Source organism: Phaenicophaeus curvirostris, chromosome 5 (genome assembly GCF_032191515.1).
Source record: "Phaenicophaeus curvirostris isolate KB17595 chromosome 5, BPBGC_Pcur_1.0, whole genome shotgun sequence".
Classification (NCBI taxonomy): Eukaryota; Metazoa; Chordata; class Aves; order Cuculiformes; family Cuculidae; genus Phaenicophaeus; species Phaenicophaeus curvirostris.
This window is the reverse complement of record NC_091396.1, coordinates 20329304-20356189: the sequence shown is the minus strand read 5'-3', so window position 1 is coordinate 20356189 and position 26886 is coordinate 20329304. Positions and strand designations below refer to the sequence as shown.

The 26886-nt window shown below is 42.1% G+C and overlaps 1 protein-coding gene across 1 annotated transcript in view; it reads left to right on the top strand.

The window, feature by feature from the left end:
• The window catches only part of LRRC56 (leucine rich repeat containing 56), a 68188-nt gene that overhangs the window by 33064 nt on the left and 8238 nt on the right, over window positions 1-26886 (top strand). The window contains 4 exon segments of the mRNA XM_069857886.1: window positions 17395-17491; window positions 17866-18063; window positions 23494-23671; window positions 25860-26057. Coding sequence (XP_069713987.1) covers window positions 17395-17491; window positions 17866-18063; window positions 23494-23671; window positions 25860-26057 — 671 coding nt within the window.

The following is a 26886-nucleotide window of genomic DNA, read 5'->3' as shown; positions in this document are numbered from 1 at the left end:
TTTTACAGAATATTCCTTCTGCTTACCCTGCAGCATTAACAGTTTCAAGTGTTAATTTTGAAGAATGAGATCTATATTAAATCAAGGTTGCAATGTATCTTGTCTTGATATCTTTTAATCTGCCAAAGCTCAGACCTGGAGCATACTGTGAAACAGGCACACAACATGTGGGAGACTAAGTTATTCATGCAGGAAATTTTAAAGTGCTGTGGGATTCATTCCTTCAATGTAAATAACTTATTCTGTAACCACAGTTTCATTATCCTTAATTTTTTTTAGTATGTCAGATTTCAACAACAAGAATGAACAATTGCAAAAGCCATAGGAGCTGTCAGTAGCTCTGGAGCTAAATTGAGGGGCAATGGCTATGTGGATGTAAGAGCTCCATTTACTGTGTGTCTCAACTTTATCTTGTTCGAAAATTCATTTGCTCTTGTGGAAGACGTAATGCACTCATGGAGGTTCAGGACAGTATGCTGGGTTTCTACAGCATCTCTGGGGCGCAGCTTCACACTGAGTTTGGGAGGTGGAGTAGGATGGGACAAAAAAATCATCAGGGCAGGTCTTGGCCCACAGAACTGTACTTTGGCAACCCCTTACTTCTTTCAGATGGTGGGATCTGAGTTAATGTAACTGATCTTTCATTGTTAAAATGCTCCGGTAACTAAGCTGACAAGCGCTTTTAATGATCAAAAGGAAATTAACACAAAATTACGTTATCCTTCCTGCACTTGCTGTGTATTCATGTGTTAGGGAACTGTTGTTCCTGACATCAACATTGATCAAGCCTTGCCGCAGGTTTTTTTGACAGTATCTAAAAATGAGAGCATTTGAAACTAAAGCTACATTTCATGTATTTTAACTTTAACAGAAGTAACCATCTGAGTTAACTTAAGCACAATTATGACTAGTTACAGAAGTGTGTATATCAGCACTCTATTTCACTTACAAATACTTCTCTTGATCTCAGCAAGCACTTTTGGTTTAAATGAGGTATAATCTGATATGGTAAATGAAGTGCTTGCAAGTAGCATAGCACTTAATGTAATATTGCAGTTGCTACAGTGAGTTCAATAAGGCAATGTGAAGCAACAATGATGAGTGAAAATGTTGTAAGTCAGGAATAACCCAGAGATGTATCTTTTTGGGGTTGGATTCTTCATCTATTGTCATCTCCTGACTCCAGGTCTCCTCCTTGCCTGCTGGCACTGGAGGTGAGGATCTTAACCCTAATGAAGGTTGGTGGAGGTTTGGCATTGTTGTTAGTGGAACATGGGTTTTTATGCAGCATCTCTGGTTGAAGCATTGGTCCAGATGTGTCCACAGCAACACTCAAGTACTCTAACAGGACCACTAGCATGGTCTCTGGCTCCAGTCCTCAACAACAACCAAGCTGCCTTAAACCATTTGTGGGTTTGACTGCTGTTGCCAGACAGTCTCTTGTCTTTGCTTTCAGGCTTTTGCTTTGGAAAAAATGCTGACCAAAAGCATGTGGCTTCTTGATAATCACAGTTTACTTTAGCAAGCCCACGAAAGCTGTGGCAGCTGGCTCTCATTTTGACACTATGAAGCTGAGAAGGCAGTGTCATGAGCTGGACAAAGTGTGAAGCCCTGAGTGCTCTCCTTGATTTACCCTTTGTACAGCACCAGAGGACTTGCGTTTCCTTCCCAGAGATCCGTTTTGCTGGCAGCGAAGTGTGCGGCAGAGATCAAGAGGTAAAAAAAGCAATATGCCAGACCTTTGACCCTTCCAAACTTGAAACTTAAAACAAAAGCAACCAACCAACAAAAACATCCCAACGTGTTATAAAATAGCGAAATCCTTTCGTTGGGAGAAATATTGCCAGTAGCATCAGCACTGCAGCCCATTTGGAAAACAACTTCTTATTCATGCAAAGGTTGCCTGAAAAAGCTGGGACAACAGAGAACACCCTACAGCAAAGACCTTTGGCAGCAAGAACATTTTTGTTCACACAGAAATACTTCATTTGCATGTAAAAGGGAGTTATGAAAACAAAGTTTCATAGACATTGTTGTTCTTTAAAAAGACCTGTGGTAGATGCGTGCTTTCTGCACAGCCTGAAACACACTTGCCCTCCTCTGATGTATTTAAGCCTACTAGTTGAGAATTGCCTAGCAAGGTCTCTTATTGCCTAGTTTTTGAAGTCTCCAACAACGAGTCTCAACAGGATTAGGAGCCCTTACTGGAAAAATCTGCACAGTTCAGGAGGAAGAATGAGGCCAGAATATTAGGTGCTACATTTCCATTTCATTTGAACCTAAAAGGTTTATGGCAGCAAAAAATGGGACCTGATCCTTGTTATCTTACACCTTGATCGGTGGTTCACGTTTGCCCAAGGCAGTATAAGATGCTAAAGGCAACCTACCTGCCATGGCTTTGTGAGGTGTAAGAGAGGAGGCACCAAGCCAACAGTTTTCAGCATATTGCTACTTGAATTTAGAAAACACTGCAGACATATCATTATATGATATCATTATATGACATGTGGCCTCAACACTGCTTGCAGAGCTGAGGGCTGTGTCATAGACTGGATCAAGTATGAGCAACACATACAATGTTTTACAAGTTTGAATACTTTGCAGTATTTGAGAGTACAATGAGTCTATGATGTAAGCTTCCTATTAGAACATATGCTACTGATTTAAATAACACTCAAGCTTTGAAAGTTTTTTGCACCTGATATCAGAATTATCTGTACAACCAAACCATTGTGTGCTGATACAGATAGGATCATTGTTATCACAGTGTGGCTTGATAAATTCAACTTGATTTCTTTGTTTGTTATGACTGTAGTTTGGTCACTCTTAAAATCTAAATTTCTCTGATTACCATTGTGTTGTTTTCAGAGCAGTCTTTAAATAATAGCTGCATTAAGAGTTGTTTTAGAGGTATTGCTGCTGAAGATTTATTCAGCAGATGCTTCTGTGCTTTGAGATACTGTTTGAAAGTTTAGTGGATTTAGTGTTCTGTTTCTCAATTCAAAATCAGCTTCCAAATTAAATTATGGTTTTCAAGCTGATGAATGCGTTCAGGATTGTACTGTTGTTAAGTGCTTACTGGGTAGCTTGAACTCAGTGGAACTATTCAAGGTTGATTGTGGTGAAACCAAGAGCAGGATTTGTCTCTCGAGGTCTAGTCTCCATACAGTAACATTTTGGCTGGAGCAAATCAGAACACAGGGATATTGTATTAATGGAAGAACACATTATTTCTCAAACTTGTTATTAGGTGTTGTAAGCCAAACTGTTCCTTGTCCCTGTGCTCTCCCCTAGATCTGAGAGAGTGATGACAAGATGAGAGCATCAGATTTCATGGGAAAAAATCCTAAATAGTCATGTACAAGTTTGGATGGTGTTGCCAAGAACCTAAGAGAATCAGAGCTGTTTGATGCGTTCCCATCCCTGCAGCAGTACCTGGAGATAGTTGGAACCCAGGTTTTAAACCTTTCAGTTTACTTATACTATTTTTTACAATAAATTATAGATGCAAATTTGTATCTTCGGGGTGAAACTAGGGGACTCTACAGTAGTGTCTTGGCCCTTTTGGGTACTGAAATAATTTGTTAGTCGGCGTGTTCTGCAGACAAGCGCACAGGGTTGTGTGTGGTGTAATTACTCTGGAGGACACTGGTTTAGTAAGCCCAGAGGCTAAAATCCTCTGTTTATAACAACCAAAGACATGATGTATGCATTCCAACCCCATGCTCTGTTCCTCTGTTTCAAACCTGACCTGCCTGAACCATAGCACGAGAGACCCGGATATGTAATTGCTTTGCCTATTAATTTCTTGCCCTTTCTGTAAAGTTCCTGGCTTCCATGTCACTTGGGACAGGCCACTTGTCCACTGGAATTGAATTATCCATTGTGTATATTAACAGAAGCTACGTTTCCTCTACAGTGTCCTATATGGTTCCTTATATACGCTCTTTGTTGTTTGCACATCACTAGGGTGCTCTCGCGCTGCATCATACAACCAGTTACCACCAGCTTTGTACAATGTCTCATCTTTTTACTATTTCAGCTGTCAAACTTCTCTATCGTATTCTCTACCCTATTTGGGGAATTGATGTTGTCATTTTCTATACATTTATATAATGCCAAATACAGGAGAGTTCTGGTTTCTAACATATATCTTGTTAATTGTCAGTGATTATTTGGGGTGGGGAGAGGGCAGCTTGTTACACTACATGTATAATTATAGTGTATTTTCTCTCCTACTACCCTGGTAAATTGTTATTAAGAGTTTGTTATTACATTAAAATAATTTACCCTGGTAAATTATTACTAGATTGAAGGTTCCTGTTAATTCCATTTCTTGTCAAAAAGTCACAAGATGCATCTCCCTGGTTTGGGCTGATCTGACCCTCTGCACTTAAGGTAAATGAAAACTTATTCATGGAATCATAGAATCACCAGGTTGGAAAAGACCTCTTGGATCATAGAGTCCAACCGTTCCTATCTGCCACTAAACCATGTCCCTGAGCACCTCGTCTACCCACACTTGCGCACACATGGAGGTCATGTGTGCTCACGCAACTCCTTGCTTTGCTCTGACCCCCTTCGTGGTAGAGTAGAGCTGAAGATGCTCCCATTTCTTGCAAGCTTTTAAGTTCTCTTCTTACCATCCAGAATATTGCAGAAGCATTTTCAGAAATGCAGGTGCATGCAGTTGTCAGCAGCTTGCTTTGAGTTACATTGCTGTTCCACTTTACAGCAGCCACGCTCTCAGGGACAATTATTTACATAGTAGTTAAGGACTCAGTTTCCTCTGATGCTGCAGAGTGATCCACACAGCTTCCAAAAGGATAGTTAGTTACCCATAAAATATTTGCAGATGTACTTTGTTGTGATAACTTCTCTGACTGGAGTTGACTTATTATGGACGTAAAAGTAAAGATTTGCAGGTCTGAAGTATGACTACATCACCCAGAGTTTTAGGTTCCTCCAGCAGCTAGCGTGATTCCAGAGTCAGCAGGGAGAACTTTGTTCTGGCTTTATCTTGCAGCAAAGTTCTGCAGTTGGGGCTAGGTGGAGGAAAAAGTCCTTCTGCCTCTTCTCCTCAATGCTGCTTGTCTATGGTAGCGGGGAAGGGGGGACAGCAGTCACTTGCGCTCCATAAGAGCTGGAGTGCACTTCCTGGTGGGGGAAAGGGAAAAGATACTTTGGCTGCCTAGCTCCCTTCCCTTTCCTGAAATAGAGTATAAAAAGAAAAAGTGGGCTAAGTAATACCAAACACTTAGTGCAACAAAGTTCATGTTTTCTTAGTATGTTGTTTCATCGCTTAAAGATGAGCTTGGGACAGCCAACTTTAGCCTCCTAGAAACCATTTTCCATTAGTTTCCAAGTGTGTTTCTCTTCTGCATTGTCTGTAAATCATTTTTTAGTAATGAGACCCTGTTATCAAGCACTGGATTGCTTTGCAAATACACAGCAGTTCTGCCTTTTGCCAGTACCCAGGACATGGTGTTTACAACCTAATTCCTTTGTCTGGAATACTAATACTAATCAACTTGGATTAGTATTAACCTTAAACATGCTACTCCTGACTAGTGCCAAATTTAGCTGTAGGAAAACCTGAGCTGCAGCCCTAGAATGAAACCAGAATTGGTTTCATACTGTACACTTGGCAGCATAAATTGTGAAGAGTAAGGTAAGTAGATCTTGGAAGTAGTATAAATTAGTATCTTCTTCTGATGATGTCTGCAGCAGAAGAATGCTTGAAGACTCACTAGCTAATAATTAATAGTGAATACGTGCTGTGCCTGACTTCGCAGACAGTGTGAGCAGGGACTGACCCTGTTAGTGTGCACTGAGCTTAGCCATAGCCAGCACTGGAACTGAAAACCTTAACACACAGAAGGAAATGTGATTTAACTCTGGAAGCCTTTAACCTCTGAATAGGAGCAGAGTACTGCTTCTTCAAAATGCATGAAGTGAGCAAAGTTTTAGCAGTAGAGAGGATAGCTGTTTCTTCTCAGGGCCTTGTGTAAAAACTACTTGGGCATTAATCCATTTAGTATCCTTTTTATTGACAGAGAAATGTTAGGAATAAGCATATTACTGAAAGCTCCTTCTGTGGCAAAAGACCTTCAGTTAGGAAGTACAAGACGAAGAAAAAATAAAAATAGAATTTGTTAATCATATCTTACCATGCCATATGTAAAGTAGTCCAGTTGTATCCTGGAGTGCATCAAGAAGAGTATGCCCAGCAGGTCAAGGGAAGTTATCTTCCCCCTCTACTCTGCCCTAGTAAGGTCCCATCAGAAGTACTGTGTCCAGTTCTGGGCTTCTTAGCTCAAGAAAGACAAAGAACCGCTGGCAGGAGTCCTGTGGAGGGCCACGAAGATGATTAGGAGACTGGAGAATCTCTCTTATGAGGAAAGGCTGAAAGACCTGGGTCTGCTTAGCCCGGAGAAGAGAAGACTGAGAGGAGATCTTATCAATGCTTATATATACCTAAAGGGCGGGTGTCAATAGGATGGGGTCAGACTCATTGCAATGCTCAGCAACAGGACAAAGGGCAATGGGCACAAACTGGAGCACAGGAAGTTCCACCCAAACCTGAGGGAAAACTTCTTTACTGTGAGGGTGACAGGGCACTGTAACAGGCTGCCCAGAGAGGGTGAGGAATCTCCTTCTCTTGAGATATTCAGACCCCAGCTGGATGTGTTCCTGTGCAACCTACTCTAGGTGAACCTGCTTTAGCAGGGGGGTTAGACTTGATGATCTCCAGAGGTCCCTTCTAAACCGTACCATTACCGTACCATTCTGTGGTTCTGTGATGTGTTGGCTTTGGTTGATGGTAGGTTCAGCTTTTGTAATTGAATTCAATTTCTTCTGAGTCAAAGAACGGACACGATCGAGCAGCAGGTATTCTTTATTGCGGCGCCGGGCACATGGGGGATCACTCCTCCTAACATGTGCGCCGTAGTACAAGTATCGCCTGCTTTTATCTAGCTCGAGTATACATATTCATTACTTTTCCAGGAAATCAATTTGCATATTCAAGTGTCCTTGCGCAGCCGCAGTCCTGTCCCTCGGTGGTCTTCAGGGGTCTCCTGGTGGTCGAGCAAAGCCTTTTTCACTTGTCCTTTCTATGACCCTCTAGCTTTTGCGTCTTCCTCACTTGTCCTTTCCATGACTCTCTAGCTTTTGCGTCTGCGCAGTCAGCTCCTTGGCTCACGATCCTATATGTTTCCCTTTTATGGTATATAAGTTATATGATTGATCACAGTCCGTTTGCTGAGTGTGCAGTGTTTAGAGATAGCAGGAGTAACAGGATGACTGACCACAGATAACAGGGATAACAGGATGACTGATTACATCCCGTTTGCTGAGCATGCAGTGTCCAAGGATAACAGGAAATTAGGACAGAACAAAATACAAGGCCGAGTACATACAATCTCTACATTTAGCCGTCAGTGTATAAAATAACAAGATATTGGCACACACGCTGAGTACATAGTGTCTACGTAAATATGCAACTAATATATTTCTAAGTGGTCCCTTCTATGTTAAATCCCTATATCAAGTCCCCCCTTTTCTATACACATTGCAAATTCTTTTGCAATTACATAATCCCATTATTATCCAAGGTTCTACTGAAATATCCTCCTGTTTCTACCTGATGTTTTAGTTTATTCTTCTTCCAGGCCTCATAACTCTCGGTAGTCCGTTGGCCACAGGATAGAACACACCTAACTGATATACAAACTAATATTACTAGGGCTACAATAACTATTATAGTAATGAAGGCCTGCTTTAGCCACTGTAAATTGGGTAACCATGAGGTGAGTTTTTCCCACACTTCTTGGAATCCCCAGGTGGTATCATCTTTAGTTACCTCATGTAGTATCTTTGTTTGTTCCCATATTTTATTCAAATCTGTAGTCACTCGGCCACTCTGATCTATATACATACAACAACTCGTGTTTATAACTGTGCATACTCCTCCCCGTGATGCCAATAGCAAATCTAATGCCATCCTATTCTGTTGCACCACTTGTGCTAAACTGTTTATTTCGAGCTGTTGTGCTTGTATTGCATTTACTGTTCTATTTTCAATTTCTTCTACTACAGCCGAAATATTTACTATCGCTTTTTCAAGTTCACTCACCCCCAACCATGGGAGAAACCACCTAGCAAAGGAGTGAAACGCTGTTTGCCGTCTTACTAGTGGGTTTTCTATTCCTCGCTCAATTCTCCGAATATGAGTCCGGAGCCAACCTTTTGACAGATAATCATGGATGGTTATATTCGGGACCACTGCTCTCAAAGTACACGTCCCCATCTAATTTTCAGGTAATACCTTCCATGCGGTATCATTACATAACCAATACCATCCCTTCCCCTCTGGGACTGGCCAAAGTGTAGTATCAATAAAGGTGGAGTCCCCTATGTAATCAGTCTTATTGCACCCAGAGTGATTTCCTACATAAATAGTGTTCTTACACCCTTCACCCTTATCCATTCCTCTGGGTGGATTGCACCTTTGCACACATTTATAATACGGTTCCTCTACTGAGGGGCTATAAATTTCTAAAGGTTTAGTTCTGTAAGTATACTTAGGCCAAGAAGTGTTTTTCCAGAACTTTCTCCATGACTCATTGCCTGGTATAGGAATACCTATTAATGGAATTCTTTTCCCACTATATTCTGGCATGTGTGTACATATCCAGCAGTTTGTCTTATTTAAAATTCGTGAAACACCTTTTGTCAAAGAAAGGTGTATATTTAAATCCCACCGGGCTTCAGTTCCCCCATAAGCTAAGATAACCTGGAGAACCGCAATCTGGTAGGCCCAGCGAGGGTAGTAGTCCATGGTTTCGTTGGAGCTTTTTTTATCTTTGAATAATGGATCCAAGCTGGTTGCTCTTTAATCTTCACCGCGGTGAACGTTGTCAGCAGCACTTGGTATGGTCCTTTCCATTTCTCTTCTAAAGGGTGTCCTGAAAAATTCTTTACATATATATAATCACCAGGTTCAAAGGCATGAAGCGGCTGATCTAATCCTCTTGCTCGAGTTCCTAAGACATTCTTATGAACTTTTGCTAGCTGTTTTTGTAATGATTTCATGTATTTATACAAATATCCTTCCCCTATCTGAGTCAATTCTTCACCTTTAAACTGAAGCTGATATGGTCTTCTATATAATATTTCAAAAGGACTTAAATTTTCCTTCGTTCGAGGTTTAACTCGTATCCTGAGCAATGCTAATGGTAAGGCCTGTGGCCAGGTCAAATTTGCCTCCTGACTAATTTTTGCTATCTGTTGCTTAATCATGTGATTCATCTTCTCTACTTGGCCACTTGCCTGAGGCCTATAAGGAGTGTGCAACTGCCAGTCTATCTCTAATGCTTTCCCTACCTGTTGAACTATCTTAGCACAAAAATGTGGTCCTCTATCTGAGGATATTGTTGCTGGGATCCCGAAGCGAGGAATAATTTCATTTAATAATATCCTGGTTACCTCCCTTGCCTTATTAGTTCTACAAGGGTATGCTTCTGGCCACCCTGAAAAGGTGTCTGTCAAAACCAAAAGGTATCTGTACCCCCCTTTTCTTGGGAGTTCAGAGAAATCAATCTGCCACTGTTGCCCGGGATAATTTCCTTTGCCAATTGTTCCTAGTTTTAACCGGCTAGTTGTATCTGGGTTATTCCGTTGGCAGATTTCACATTGTTGTGTCACTTGCTTTACTGTAGTATATAAATTGCGTCCTACTATTCTTTTGGTTAATTCTTTGTATAATGCATCTGCTCCCCAATGTGTCTTGGTATGTTCTGCTCTTACTAATGGCCACGTCATATTGAATGGTATTACAATCCGGCCATCTTCCAACTGAGCCCACCCTTCTGCTCCTTGCCTACCTTTTAAATCTTCAATCAGTTTTAGATCCTCTTTTGAATATTTAGGTGGTTGCTCAAAATTCATTGGTTTACCGCCCGGTATCAAAGCACAAACCTGGGCTTCTTCTGCCACTCGCTTAGCCTCATTATCAGCCAATCGATTTCCCACTTCTGGATCTGTATTCCCCTTCTGGTGTCCTCGGCAATGCATAATGGCCACTTTCTCTGGTAGTTTAATTGCTTCCAGTAATCTTAATATCTCTTCCGCATGTTTAATTTGTTTCTTTTGAGTTGTCAATAGTCCCCTTTCTTTCCAAATTGCTCCATGTGCATGAACTACTCCAAATGCATATTTTGAGTCGGTCCAAATGTTTATCTTTTTTCCTTTTGCGAGTTCCAAGGCCCTAGTAAGGGCAATTATCTCTGCTTTCTGTGCTGAGGTTCCTGTAGGAAGAGGGTTAGCTTCAACTATTCGTTGGGTCGTGGTTATTGCATACCCTGCTCTACGTTGTCCTTGCTTTATAAAGCTGCTCCCATCAGTGTACCATGAGTCCTCAGCATCCTCTAAGGGAGTCTCCTGGAGGTCTGGGCGACTTGAGTAGGTGGCTTCGATGGTTTCTATGCAGTCATGAGATACTGGCTCCTCCCGAGCTCCACTGAGAAAAGAGGCTGGGTTCACAATGTTAGTGACAGTTATTTCAATGTCATCTTGTTTTACCAATATAGCCTGGTATTTCAGGAACCTTTGGGGCGAAAGCCAATGGTTTCCTTTCTGTTCTAAGACTGCTGAAACGGTATGAGAGACCATTACCGTCATCTTTTGCCCCAAGGTGAACTTTCGGGCCTCTTGGACGTTAATTACGACTGCAGCTACCGCACGCAGACATCCCGGCCATCCTTTGCTTACCTCGTCCAGCTGTTTGGAGAAGTAAGCCACCGCTCGTTTGTAAGGACCGAGCCTCTGAGCTAACACTCCAAGAGCCATTCCCTGTCTTTCATGAGAGAATAACCAAAACGGTTTAGAAACATCCGGCAATCCAAGGGCCGGAGCCCTCATCAGTTCCTGCTTAAGCTGTTTAAAAGCATTTCTTGCTTCAGTGGTCCAGTCTATCTTAGATTGGTTCTTTTTCAATAGTTCATACAAAGGTTTCACTATTACACCATAGTTATATATTCAAAGGCGGCACCAACCTGTCATTCCTAAGAAGGTTCGTAGTTCTTTTGCGGTTTGGGGTTCCGGGGTGCGACAAATTGCCTCTTTTCGCTCAGTTCCGAGTTCCCGTTGTCCTCTCGAGATTTCCAGTCCCAGGTATGTTACTCGTTGCTGAATTATCTGAGCTTTCTGTTGAGAAACTCTATATCCATTTAGTCCCAGGAAATTAAGGAGTTCTATAGTCCATAGAACACATTCTTTTTCTAGATCTTTAGCTAATTGATTTCCAAAAATTGTAGGACTATTTTTAAACCCTTGGGGTAATACAGTCCAGGTCAATTGTGTCTTTCTCCCTGATTCAGGATTTTCCCATTCAAAAGCAAATAGCTTCTGACTCTCTGGAGCCAGCGGTAGGCAGAAGAAGGCATCTTTAAGATCCAACACGGTAAACCAATGTAACGTGTCTTTTAACTTGGTGAGTAATGTATATGGATTGGCCACTACAGGATGAAGGTCCTCAACTATTTTGTTAATTGCTCTCAAATCTTGTACTAATCTGTAACTTTTCCCATCTGCCTTTTTGACTGGTAATATAGGCGTATTGTATTCTGATTCGCATTCCGTCAACAAATTATATTGCAGAAACCGATCAATTATTTCTTTGATTCCCTTCCTGTCTTCTAACTTCAAAGGGTATTGTTTAATTCTTACTGGCCTTGCTTCTGGTTTTAGCTTAATTACTATGGGGCTAGCATTCTTAGCCCTTCCTGGCACTTCACTAGCCCATACTCCTGGATATACTGAATCTAAGACTTCTGTGGGTATTTCTAAATGATGCTGAGTTTGTAATAATGCCAAACTTAGAACTTCTACCAATTGTTGTTCTTGTACCTGGAATTTGACCTTTCCCTTTTGAAAAACAATCTTTGCCTCTAATTGTTCTAATAAATCTTGTCCTAATAATGGCTTCGGGGAATTCGGTAAATACAAAAACCTATGTATTCCAATTTGTTTTCCCAATCGATAGTTAAGTGGTTTTAAAAAATAAGCCTTTTCTGGTTGCCCAGTGGCCCCAATTACTGTTATAAAATCCTTATCTTTTGGCATTAGTCTTTGGTTTAGTACTGAGTATGAGGCTCCGGTGTCAATGAGAAAATCCACTTCTTTCTTTTCTTCCCCTAGCTCAATTTTAACCAGTGGATCTGCTAGGGTAGATTCCCCCGGTCCTCTTCATTGATCTGAACTTATTTGGGCTAATACAGGAGGTCTTTTGGCTAATTTGGGACATTCCCCTTTCCAATGTCCTATTTCTTTACAATACGCACACTGGTTTGATCGTAACGTTTGACGTGGTTCTCTTTGTCTATTCCCCTGTCCCCTGCCTCTTGGTCTTTCTAAGGCTGCTACCGTTGCCTCCGCAATCATTTGTTCCATCCTCTGCTTACTCTGTTCTTCCCTATTCCTGTAAATTCTCCATGCTTCCTCCAGTAATTTTTCTAAGTCCCTAATATCAGGTTCTTTCAGTTTTTGAAGTTTTCACCTGATGTCTTCTGAGGATTGTCCCAAAAACAAGGACACTAACTGCTGCCTCCCCATATCGGACACCGGATCTAAAGTAGTATATTTTCTCATTGCTGTCCTCAGCCTGTCGAGAAACTCAGTGGGGGTTTCTGCTAAATTCTGCTTGATTTCATACAGGTTTGACCAATTAACCGCCTTTGGTACGGCAGTCTTAATGCCTATTCTAATCCACTCTTGATATCTTTTCAACAATCGATATTCCTGATCATTATTTGGATCCCAATTAGGATCGTCCCTAGGTACGTGGACTTCAACCGTACCTGGGAGGGTCCCAGCCGTAATCTGGATCTGGACTTGGGTGCGGGCACTCTTGATAATTAATTGTTTTTCAGTCTCCGTTAATGCATCTAACATTAAATCTATATCTTTCCAGTCAGGGTCTTGATTTTTAACAATGAGTTCAAATCTCTTTGCCACCCCTTCCGGGTCATCCCGATATCCTTTTACGATCTCCCGCCAAGTATCCAGATCACTCATTGAAAAGGGGATTTTAATTCTGGTAGGTCCTGCTGTCCCCACTGCCTGGCGTAGTGGGGCTTGAATTATTGGACCCACTTTGCTCTGAGTACGAGCTGTGATAGGGGAAAAGCTCACACTGCCAGGAGTATCATCGCTTACTCCTTCGCCTGAATTCTCTGAATTTTCATCCCCATCTAATTCTCCTGATGGGATAAGAGGTCTGGGTCTGGGAGGGGTAGGAGGTCCAGGAGGGGTAGGGGGTCGAGGTGGGGAAATATAGTCCTCCAGTCTTTCTTCTACTTCTTTAAGTTTTATGCACCTTTGTCCTATGCTACAAGCCGAGCAACATCTCTTTAATTTGCTCCCATTTTTCTTGTGCTCTTTTTCTATAGCTAACACTAAAGGGTCTTGGGGAGCTAAATTTATCCCGCATTCTTTCTGCCATTCGGGATGATTTCTTAGGGTAAAGAACATATCTGCATACATTACTTCATCCCATTTCCCTTCTCGCCGTAAAAACAACATTAACTGCAGCAGGGTATTATACTGCAGGGTCCCATTAAATGGCCATTTTTCGCCACTCTCTAATTTATATAATGGCCACCACTGATTACAATACTTAATCAACGTTTTCTTATTCACATTCCCCCCCTTAACTCCTCCAACATCCTTCCAATGTGCCAAAACACATCCCAACGGGCTCTTCTCCACAATTCCTCCACTCTGCCGTCCTCCCATTCTTGTACTTTACACTATACACCAAACAGGACACTTCTTACAACAACACAAAACACCCACAATCACCAATATCCCTCCTATAACTGGGACCCAATACCAATAAGTTTCCAAAACCATTAATCTTGTCTCTGAATTCGTTATCCAAACCTTTTCTAAGCCAAAGGAAAACAAAACAAAACTCAAAACAAATATTATTCGAACAACTCGAAAACAAATACGATCGTATACCAAATGTTATTCAAACCTTTTCTGAGCTAAAGGAAAACAAAACAAAACTCAGAACAGATATTATTTGAACAACCCAAAACCAAATACGATCGTATAACAAATGCTATCCCGCACAGATTAATTCTATGTCTTATGGAAAGCTACCCAAATGACCGGTCCCCAAAACAAAAACAAACGTTAAAGGAAAAAGAATACCTGTGCTGTTTTAGAGCGGATGGAGTCCTTGTCTGCTCCTGCAATGATCCGAGTGAGGCGAGGAGTCCCTCCGAGAAAATCTCGGGGGCGCCCAAGGGAGTCCTGTTCTCAGCGGGTCTTGCAGCCGAGCAGAGAGGGTCCCATCTGGGTCGCCAGATTGAGTCAAAGAACGGACACGATCGAGCAGCAGGTATTCTTTATTGCGGCGCCGGGCACATGGGGGATCACTCCTCCTAACATGTGCGCCGTAGTACAAGTATCGCCTGCTTTTATCTAGCTCGAGTATACATATTCATTACTTTTCCAGGAAATCAATTTGCATATTCAAGTGTCCTTGCGCAGCCGCAGTCCTGTCCCTCGGTGGTCTTCAGGAGTCTCCTGGTGGTCGAGCAAAGCCTTTTTCACTTGTCCTTTCTATGACCCTCTAGCTTTTGCGTCTTCCTCACTTGTCCTTTCCATGACTCTCTAGCTTTTGCGTCTGCGCAGTCAGCTCCTTGGCTCACGATCCTATATGTTTCCCTTTTATGGTATATAAGTTATATGATTGATCACAGTCCGTTTGCTGAGTGTACAGTGTTTAGAGATAGCAGGAGTAACAGGATGACTGACCACAGATAACAGGGATAACAGGATGACTGATTACATCCCGTTTGCTGAGCATGCAGTGTCCAAAAATAACAGGAAATTAGGACAGAACAAAATACAAGGCCGAGTACATACAATCTCTACATTTAGCCGTCAGTGTATAAAATAACAAGATATTGGCACACACGCTGAGTACATAGTGTCTACGTAAATATGCAACTAATATATTTCTAAGTGGTCCCTTCTATGTTAAATCCCTATATCACTTCCTTATTATAGGCATACAGCTTGCAAATCTAATAATAAATTACTGTAAATATTACTTTGGGAGGCATCTGTTCCTTAAGGCAGCATTAGAACTGGTGTGTTTTATTTATAAAATATGCACAATGTAAATAGTCCCTGGAAGAACTTCTGCGAGGCTGGGGATGTGATGATACACAGGGACATCCTGATCCGTCAGGTCAGGTGAATCTGAATGAATACTCGGAAAGAAATGTGACGAACTTCCATCTTTTTAGGGGTTCATCTGGTCATAGGTACAGTGACACAATGGTAGGTGTTCCTCATTGCGCTGATAGCCACGTGACAAGTTAAAGTAAGTTCGCAGCAAGTTTGTAGCAGGAACCATATTGTCTATAAATTAAGGGAGTTTCTGTGTGTACATAGCTTTCTTTATCCTTTTATCTCTGTACTAGACATCAGTGTGCTGTGCCTGTATGGGCAAATTGCCTAGGTGCACAGACTTCAGTGGAGGTGTTGAGATTTATGTCAATTGAGGGTTTTCTCCTGTAAGGAGGAGTAGCCATGGACAGAAGATGTGTCGTGTGACTGAGATTTTTCTTATTTGCTTTATTCTGGCCACTAGATCAGCTGCACTGTTTGTATTTCAAAGGCTATAAAACATTTTGTCAACTCATAGTATGGTATATCCATTGTGAGCTTACTTAAATCTACAGCATCCAGGGAGGAGGGTATCGGGGGCACTCAATGCCTGGGATCCCTGCAGTGGTAGAGGATGGATGAAGTGAGATAGGTTGAACAAGCCTGTGGACAAGCCATGCCCCAGAATGCAGAGGAGTGAAAATCCCCATTTTAAGGGGGGCAAATTGCAGAGAAGCGTCTGGAGATAATTTTCCATGTATCCATCCTTTATTCAGCCTTAGGCAGTCTCCTTTTTCCCAACATGGCCCTTCCCAAGTGTTCAGATGGTGGAAAAACAACAAAAAACAGACATTCCTGCTTGTGAAAGCACTCCTTCCTGACTTCTTGCACTGCCTGGCTGTGCTGTATCCCTGAAGCAGGCAAAGTGACTGTAGGGTATTTTGTTGCAAAGCTGCATTGAAACTGCAAGATGTTCTCAAAGGGCAACGCAAAGCTGCTCTTTTTCCCCATGGTCCATAAGGAGAAGACATGAGTAAGAGAACTTGTACCTTTATTCCAGGATCAGAAAGGACCCCATAACCATATTATTTTATCTTCTGCAATTTTTCCTAGACAGTGCATTAAAGTATATATTATTTATTATAACGTCTATTATAAAAATTGATATTATGTAAGATAGCTATTCCACACTTTTGAAGTCCAAGAATCTCTATTTAAGAACTATTTCAGCTGTTTGCATGTGGTCCTGGACAACTGGCCCTGCATGAGCATGGGGGTTGGACAAGATATCTCCAGGGGTCCCCTCCAACCTCAACCATTGCTGTGATTCTGTGAACTCCATGCTAGCCTCTACTTCCTGTGATAAACTGTCCTTGTATTTATTTCCCAGCTGTCTGGTTCTTTAGTATTCAGATAGTCTGATACCACATCTACGGTTAAGAATTCTGAGCTTTTGATTGGTTTGGGATTTGATAAAATATAATATTTTGTTTACATTTGAGTACTGGCTGTATGCAACTTAATGTTACCAAAATGGAAAGTGACTAATCCCTCCATTTGATTTGCCACCATTTTTGCGTTTTGCATTATCTTTGTTTTACACACGGTTGCAACATCAGTGGGACGTTACATGGACACAAGCAGGTCAGTATGTGCATTTCTGGGTTAGGACCAGAAACTTTGGAATTCATACAAATGATCCCTTATTTATATTTTGCTAGACCTAAAGGGTAGGGAAAATAGGTAGGAAAGGGTTATAATTTTCTCCTGTTTACAGAAATATTATTTGGCAAGAATGCTATTCCTTTCAGCTGCAAAACCAGAAGTTAACTCCATATGAGGACAGAGTGAGATGACTGTGCAAACAGCTCAGTATGTTAATTTGGGTTATGTGTGTAAAGCAAATAATGCCAGCATAAGCAAACCTCACTCAATTCTTGCCAATTACCTGCAGTTTATGACAGAATTAATATGGCGTGTCTCTTGGAAGACTCTTAATCAAACTGAACTGGTGTGACATTTTGTCATACAAGAACAAAGATGTGTGTAAGAAAGAGAGGTAGAGCGCAGTATGGTTTTATTCTACCTCTTTGAAGGTGAACATTTTTAATGACATCTCTTATAAACAATGTGAGATTTGAAGGAAGTAGCAGTCTTGAGTTTCTTCATCCATTCAAGGAGAGCTTGAATTGTTTCTGTTATAAGGGATCTTGGAACTACATTGTCTCATCTCCATGTCCTGTGGATGGCTTCCTGTGGGCTCTCAGATTTAGATGGGATCTCCGCCTGCGGTTCTCTAAGAGTAAGTATAGATGTGTCCTGACAAAGGATGATCTCAAAACTATCTTCGGTTTACACCCTTCTCTTTACTTGTAGATTTCATTCTTTTCTCACACTTTGCATGTGTTAGTTTAAAGGATGCTACAGTATTTATTTTTAAATTAGGTGTAATATTCAGGTCTGATCTGAAAGATGCCTTATGCATCATAGCATTCATTGCCATATTAGCCTTAGTTATTTAAAATGGCAACAGACACACCTGAAAAATGTTAACTTCTGTGCTAATTTCATGCTGTGCCACATAATGTTTCAAATATTAGAAAATATTTTGCAAAGCTTGAGTGTTACTTGTGCAAGCCTGTGGTTTACATATTTTTTCTGTTTACTCCTGCTGAGGAACTTTATATAGCCTATAACAATATCTCTGACCTGAGCCAGCTGACCTGGTTGGATCATCTTGAGGTTTTGGATCTGGAAGGGAACAATGTTGAGGACATCAACCAAATGCAGTACCTGAGACTTTGTTGCAAGCTGAGCCACCTGACAGTGGAGGGCAACCCTATTTGTCTGAAGCCAAGTGCAAAATCGGCAGAGGTGAGGACATGGTTTACACATATTGTGCTGATTTTTGGCAGTGGTTTTTAGCAGGAGTTAAGAATGAGAAACATTTCTGCATCTTCCTATTGTATCATTCTGACTGATGAGAAAGGATGGATTTCCCATCTTTCATTTTTGTCCTTTTGTGGGTAATGTGTCCAAGATGAGCAGAAATAAAATACACAGAGTGCTAGTAAATACTCAAGCCTGTTTCCTAATAATGTGATCCTTCTTGCCTGAATCAGCTGTTCTGATCCACACAGCTGTTCTGTCTTCTCCCAGACTGCAGTGCAAACAGATATCTTAAAGGAAGACCAAGGAGAGCATGGATCCCAGCTGTATGGATCCTTCTAGCTGGTAGGGAACTTGCAGCAGGCTAGAAAGCAGCCAATATTCTTCTTAAATGATGTGCCGATTGCAATGTCTCATTTTGCATTTGTTTTAGAGGTTCTCCAGTTCAACAGCAAGTGCTCCAGCACCCCACACTCAAAAGCTGAACCCTCAGATAGGTTGTACTTGAGATAACTAGGAAAAGCTACATTGTAGGAACTGCTTGTTGTCCTTTACCCTGAAATGTTAAAATTAAATAACCAAAAAGAGCTTCTGCAAAAGCTGAAAATAAAAATGTAGTGATTCACCTCTTACTTAGTGAAATGATAAAATAATTTTTGCTGATGTATTTTGTTGAGGGCATGAGATCCTGTGCGTCACAAAGATGAAAACACAGTAATACATGATCTGCTTTGGGTTTCAAGGCACTCAGCAAGAACAGCAAGGGAGATCTAATTCTACGTGAATAGACTCACAGCTCTATTACTCTCTTTCACTTTCCCCTGGTTCAAAAAGAAAAGCATTGTTGGGATATAAAAACAAACAACTTGGCATGTACTGAAAAGGTAACTGGAGGAAAGTCAGGGTTTATAAAACTTGGTCAAATAAGACTGCGCCTCATTTTGCTGTCATGTCTAATGCATGTCATCAGGTGACAGTTCATGGCCAGCACAAAATATATTGTCATCCTTGTCTTTTGGAAGGTCACAGGCTTATGCACACGCACATAGGTATGCAAGACAGCACTTCGTAAGGATGGTGCAATCCCCAATGACATGGTAAAGGGTTGATAATGCAGAGGTCTGAGAGCAGGGTAGGAGCTGGCACTGTGACTCTAGTGTGTCATGTTCCATAGCTTCACTGTGCATTTCAAAGTGATCACACCCATGCCATTCTTTTGCATAAAAGATTGAGTTTAGTATTTGTCCTGGATTTAGACTTGAGAACTGAGGTGGTATCACTAAAACCCAATCATATAGTAAGTATGCGCATATTTTAAGTCTTTGCACTTTTTAGATACATGAGTTATTATCATTTTTCTGATGTCATTTTTGGCTTGATAATATCCTTCCATAAAAGGAGCCAGAGAATGTAATGCTTCAGCTATCATGTTTTTTCTCTCTGGAATTCAAAAGAAAATATTATACACTTGCCTTTCTGTTTTGAACTGGTAGAAGTATACTTCAGAGACCACACTTGTAACTACTTATAACCAAAATGATTTCTCCATCAACATTTGTCCCTTAACAGAAGATACAATCATGAGAAGAAAAAACATATTCCTAAAGGAAGAAAGTACTGCCTGTTTCTGAAGGACAAAGAACACCTGCTTATTCTTTTACTCCCACGGAAACAAATACAACTTCTGTCACTTCCTTATCATAGCTTCCTACCTCGAAAATGGCGTGGTACATCCTAACAGACTGGAAAGTCTGTTTCTACTCCCTTGTCATTCCTGCTCTACCAAATCGGTAGTTCTGGAGGACATTGTTTTCACTTGATATCTTCAGTCCTTAAATGTACTTGTAATAGGGAAATGTCTGATTGCCCTTGGTTTGTTTAGCTGAAGAAGTCAGTCCTTGGGATGCTGCTGCGTGTTTTCACATAATGGGAGTTCAACGAATGGTATAAGGTGGTGTGCCCTACTGCTCCTCTTCACACTAAATGGTTGTCTCTGCTCCTGTGCAAATATTTGCTTTCAAATGCCAGCCAAAATTTGGTGAGAGAGTCTGCATGCTGGTATGTTTTATGCTGAGCTGTAAGTTTACTGTAGTCTCCCAGCTAGTCTCTGTGTTGGTAAGCTGCTCAGCCATGGGATAGTTACAGAGCCAGCCCTGTCCTCAGCTGCTGAGAGCTTCTCCGTGGGCTTTGTTGCTTTTTTGGTTTCAACTGATGTTATTTGCATTTCTTCAACATATTTCACCTGAAAAGTAGAAAAGAATAGATGCGGGCCTACTTTGGTGTGCTCTAAATGGCCAGCTCTAATTCCTCAAACTCCTTCTTGTAATCTGGTCCTTGCTACAGCTCTGTAAAAGCTCTCCTATTTATTTTAATCCACAGAATGGGTCAGATAAATTTACTGTTCTTTCTTCATACGGCCTGTTTGCTCTCTGTAATTTGATTTTCAGATGAGCTCATCTTTGCCTGTTATCTAAACCAAGAGCAACAACCTGATGATAAATTCTGCAGCCCGTGTTGCAGTAATGTAACATGAGCGTAACATGATGCTTCTCTCCAACAGGACATTACTGGGCTGTATCCCAGGCACTCTTCAGAGTACACGTGGTACGGGGTAGCGTGGCAATTGGTTGACTCATTTTCTAAACTAAGATTAAAGGCTTAGTTAGAGAAATTTAGTTCTGCCTCTTAACAACGACAAACACATGCTAATTTGGTGCGTTCCCTCTGCCAGTCTTGGCGCTGCATTGTGTGGAGGGAGGGAGCATACAGACAGCCAGGTCCCACAGAAAGGTTTTTGTGACAGCTCTGTAGTGAATGAGGACTTGGCTTTGTGGCATTTTCTAATACTACATACAATGTCTTGAAAAGCGTAACATTTATCTGAATGAAGCAATTGGGTTACGTAGCTGTCTGCTCACATTCTGCAATTATCAGTGCACTGTTGCTTTATACTTTCTTTAAGTTGAAGAGATGGCCAGCACCATTTGCTGCCTTTTGTAATATGAGACTTTTAACCAAAACTATTCCCATTGCAAATCAGCATGACTCAGCCCTGGGATATTGCTTATTTTTCCCAAAGACAAAGGTGCTATATGAAGCTGTCTTTCTACTGCCAAAACAGCCCAATTCACAGTGTTGCTCTAAGCACATTTGTAACCATTTTGGATTAGACTTGCTGCTCAGAGGACCCCAGGTATTGGTCTGCATTAGTTAATCATTTTATATGATGACAGCTCCACTCACACATACAGAAGGGGGCTGCTCTGGTGCTTTCCCCCATGTTCACTGGGAGCAATCATGTTGTTTTTCCAGCACACAGAAGAGACTCAAGTGCAGTCCTTTTTAGCTGTCTCTGCACCTACTAGTGGCATGCAACCTCTTGCAGAAGAAAACATACTTTGAAATAAGCCATCACTACTGTCATGGTATAAAACACGCACCAAACCCCTGAAGACTGCCCCAGAAAATCAGTTCAGTTCATTCACTGTATCTGGTTTATGGATGTGCCTAAAAACACAATGCATGGAAATACTCCTTCCATCCGGAGGTGTAGCAACACTCACAGAACCATAGAATTGTTTGGGTTGGAAGAGACCTTCAGGATCATCCAGTTTCACCCCCTGCCATGGGCAGGGACACCTTCCACTACATCAGGTTGCTCAAAGGGCCATCCAGCCTGGCCTTGAACACCTCCAGGGATGGGACAGCCATGACTTCTCTGGGCAACTTGTTCCAGTGCCTCACCACCCTCACAGTAAAAGATTTCCTCCTAATATCTAATCTAAATCTCTCCTCTTTCAGCTTAAAACCTTTACCCCTCGTCCTGTCACTGCACTCCTTGATAAAGAGGCCCTCCTTAGCTTTCCTGTAGGCCCCCTTTAAGTACTAGGAGGCTTCTATAATGTCTCCCCAGAGCCTTCTTTATGCTAAACAAGCCAAACTCTCTCAGCCTGTCCTCATATGGGAGATGCTCCAGCCCACTGATCATCTTTGTGGCCCTGCTCTGGACTCACTCTAACAGATCCATGTCTTGCCTGTGCTGAGGACTCCAGACCTGAACACAGTGCTCCAGGTGGGGTCTCACAAGAACAGAGTAGAGGGGAAGAATCATCTCCTTTACCCTGCTGGTCACACTTCTTTCGATGCAGTCCAGGATATGGTTGGCTTTCTTAGCTGCAAGCACACTTTGCTGGCTCATGTTGAGATTCTCATCTAGTGACAACCACAAGTCCTTCTCCTCAGCGCTACTCTCAATCCGTTTTCCACTCAGCTTCTATTTGTGCTTGGGATATGTTCATGTATGGGACCTGGCGAGATGCACCCCAGAGTCCTGAGGGAACTGGCTGATGTGGTGGCCGAACCACTCTTCCTGATATTGAGAAGTCACGGCAATCAGGAGAAGTCTCTGGTGACTGAAAGAAGGGTAACATTGTGCCCATTGTTAAAAAAGGCAGAAAAGATGATCCTGGGAACTAGTGACCCATCAGCCTCGCCTCTGTGCCTGGGAAGATCATAGAACAGATCATCCAAGAAGCTATGCTAAAGCCCATGGAGGACAGGGAGGTAATTAGAGGCAGCCATTATGGCTTCACCAAAGGCAAGTCCTGCCTGACCAACCTTGTGGCTTCCTATGATGGGTTAACCACAGTGGACATGGGAAAAGCAATGGATGTGATCTATCTGGACTTCTGTAAAGCCTTTGACACAGTCCCCCACAACATTCTTCTCTCTAAATTGGAGAGATATAGATTTGATGGGAGGACTGTTCAGTGGATAATAAATTGGTTGGATGGTCACATTCAGAAAGTAGTGATCGACAGCTCCATGTCCAGATGGAGATCCGTGACAAGTGGGGCTTTGAGCAGCCTGGTCTACTGCAGGTGTCCCTGCCCATGGGACTAGGTGAATTTTAAGGCCCCTTCCATCCCAAACGATTCTATGATTGCCCCGACCCACAGCATGCTTTCAAGTCTTCCTATCACCTGAGTATTGATGTAGCAACTAGAGAATCACAGAAGCACAGAGAGAGGCTGGCCAAATGCTGAGGGTTTCCAGGCTTTCCATGGGCATCAGTGGCCTTCTACACTTTTGTGCAGTATACGTAATATTACAAAGACAAATGCCTAGGTCATCAGAGGGCAAACAGCAAAGGAGCCTTTGGGTGGAGGGCAAGTGTTGACATTGCTCAGGACATGTTCACAATCAATTTGAGTAGAAATTATGTGAAGAGAAAACACAGTGAAATGAAATTCATGACTGTATTTATTTCTGTTGAATGAGTTGAATAAGTTTGCCCGATAGAAGGTATTTCAAGTTATATGGCAATTGTATTACTTGAATCCTGCTGTGTCGCTGGTGGAAGTCCACAATCTGTTAAATACACTCTTCATGTGACCACTTTCTCAATTTCTCCAGGAACCAGATTATAATTACAGAGCTGAAGTAAAAAATCTCATTCCCCACTTGGAGTATTTGGACAAAATACCAGCAAGCCAGACTGCTCTCCTTCCTTCCAAAAAGATGCATGAGGATTGGCTAATAATCAAAGAATCCATCAAGGAAGGTGGTTTAGCTGGAGGCATTGCATGTTTAGGTATGTCAGATTTTCTATTGGGATTCATTTTTCAGCTTATGATGTGTGAAAAAGAAAGATGAAGTTCAAGCTGGACTCTTCAAAGCCAATGTTTAGTGGTAGCAAAGGGAGAAAGGACATTGTCTCCTTCACTTGGGAAGTGAGGAAGCTGGAATTCAGTACAGTGCAGATTTAAATGAAAACTGTCCTAAATTGGGCATCAAGATCAGAAAAATACAGATGACTTCTAGAGCATCAAGCAAATCCAGCTGTAGGTGGGAGTCTGTGCTTAGTGTTCATTCTGCATGATGGGAAGAAACAAAGCCTGGAAACGCATGTTTCAACAACAGCTGTTCACAGCCCTTTCCATGGTAGCAATTGATCTCATGTAGTGTGGATGTAGCAGAAGTTCCTACTCCAATCTCATAGAAAGAAAGGCAATTTGATCACCACCCCTCAATGGCGGCAACATCCTAGCTACTGAGATTACATGGTCTCATAATAGATGTGTTCCATTTTCTTTGTCTCTGTGATTAAGTCCATTACATTCATTAGTAGAGAGTAAATGGTTTGAAAATAAATCTGTTGTCCCCTTGCATGTAGCCTTGGTTACAGTTCAGGTGCCCATGCTTTTACGTATGGTGCCACATGCACTTTACAATGTACCATTAAATAATACAAAGTATTTCCTACAACTGCTCCTGTTGCTTCCCATTAGCGTGGACAATGCAGTTGACTTCCTAGCCCCCTCTAGTTGTGGTTTGCCTGCCAACTGTACTCCATTAAAAATTTAGTTTGTTTTGTAATAATGTTTGTCATTTATTTAATTCCTCTGAGTCTAAACCATTAGTTGTAACTGTAGTTATGGCAGGGGGGAAGTCCATTAATATCTGATCCATCAGTGGTTCTGCTTTGGCAACATCAGGTGTATATATATATATCATATATATATATGTGATATATTTGGCAACATCAGGGGTGTGTGTATATATATATGAGGTTCATAAAATTAATTAACAAAGTGGGCTGACAGAAGCAGTAGGGACAGAGCACAAAATTGTTAATTTGTATTGTTTTCTAGTGTAACCAGACTTAGATTCTTACCTTCAGCTGTAAACCAATGAGCTCATATGGTCCTGTTCAGACATGGCCATGCTTTTTTCTTTCCTATAACAATGTTGATTCCCGTGCTTTTCACACACTATGTATTTCATGGGTTTGTATTAACAACTATGGCCAAGTTATTTTAAAGGACTCTACAGTCAACTCTTAAGGAAGGGGCCATATTATTGCAGAGCTGATTGCTCTACTGTGGAGCTAGTAGACGCTCAACACTTTACAAAGCACACAACTCATTTGGGCACCGAAATTAAATTCACTTTCTTGTGGATTGTGGCTGCACGTGCTGCTCTAACAGCTGTGCTGTGCTCCCAGGACAGCTGATGTTTGGGCAGGCAAGAAGGCATGGCTCTGCCTGACTTCACTAGCTTTTGTATAATCCATTCTGCCTTGTAGCAGAATGCCTTTAGTTTTCACCTTTCTTTCTGTGGTAGTGAAGCATCTGTCTTTGAGGCAGTACTGGAAAAATCTACCACTGCCATTCCCAGATTCCCATAATTTCTGGTACATGGCCTGCCTAAATTGACTAATCGCTCTGGTAAGGTGGCCATCACCAGCTGTGTTGTGCCTGGGCATTTAAGTAATATATTTTAAGACCCAGGCATTGGACTGTGCCCATGACAAGCCTGCAGCAGTTCCCCCACAGGCAGGTGAGGAGCAGAGGAGAGGCAGCTTGTTCTCACCCTAGGCTTGCAGGTAGGGGAAGTAGCAGAGCCCTAGACACATCCAAGCTCATCTGTGGGGCAACCAGAGGTTGGCGGTGAGCACAGAGCAGTTCCTGACTCCATCTTTAGCCAGCAGCCTCTACCTGGTGCCCAGGAGCAGGATGGGAAAGGATTTAGGTTTAGCTCAGAGTCCCCATGTTCTTCTATCTGCAGAGGAGAGCTATAGGGTACTGCATGCAGCACCAGGAAGATCACTGCCTCCAGGCTTTGTGTGTTCCAGCATGTTTCTTGTAGTTGCAGTGCCAGATTTTTCTGTCCCCTGTAGCTCCAAGTGCAGCAGCTGTCACTGTATTGACAGTGTACAGTGATAGTGTGATCTGAAGCCTTGCACAACAGTGCTTACACTAGCAAAACCTCTCTCTCAGATCGGTATCTTGGGGCAGCAGCAAGGCAATCAGGATGCAGCCCAAGACCCTCGACAACTTCCACACCTGGAATTGCACAGTGGTCTGCTACTGCAGGGAGAACTAGCAATGCCCATCTGTTGTACAGTGGCAGTCCTCTTCCAGGTCTCACTGTTTCCAATGAGCTGTTTCCAGGTGACTGCAGTGATTTGACACATGGTAATGTATGTTTTTTTTAATCCTATTCTTTCCTATACCTCCATCTCCTTTTGAATGGTATTATTGCCAATGAAGGCCTGGGTGCTTTGAATACCACTCACCCATGGCACAGCTACATCAGGTTCAGCACGTTTTCATCCATGAGACTCACCTCCTATAGCTTGGGTTTTCTTTTATTTCCATCTGTAGCAGAAGGTGCAAATAATCTGGGCTTCCCCCTGCTCATCCCCTCACTCCTCGCTTTATATGCTGCTGGCCCTCTTGACAGGCTCAGACTGCAATGATAGTCCATCGCTAAAGTTGCCTTTCACACCATGACAAGGAAGTCCTGCCAAGTTAGTGTCTCATGGAGGCAGCTGGAGGGAAAGGGTGTTCACTTCTAATACAGTATTTAGCACTTCCCAAGACATCCTGCCCTGGCTTCTAGGGAACCCCACAAGCACAGTGTAGATTAGTTAGGAAGATAGTGTTTGTTTTCCCAGCATTGTGGGCTGCTTCTCTCAGGTGGCAGTCCCACCTCAGTTCCTTGCTGTAGGTAGGACTCAGGATGACAAACTAGATTAAGCAATGTAGTGTCAAAAGCTGAGTGAGAATTCAGAAACAGCCATGGAAACTGATTATAGCTTGGCAGGAAATGAGACCGTATTGTCACGTGCACTTTTAAGCAGCCAGACCACTGGTAGAGACAGTTTCACCAAATGTTCACTGCTTCTTCCTGCCCCTTTGCTGCCTTGTCTCCTGTTCTGGCAAGAGCATCTGCATAGTGATATGGAGAACCTAATTCTGATCAAGATCCAGCTGAAAAATAACCCAGTAAGACAAAACAACA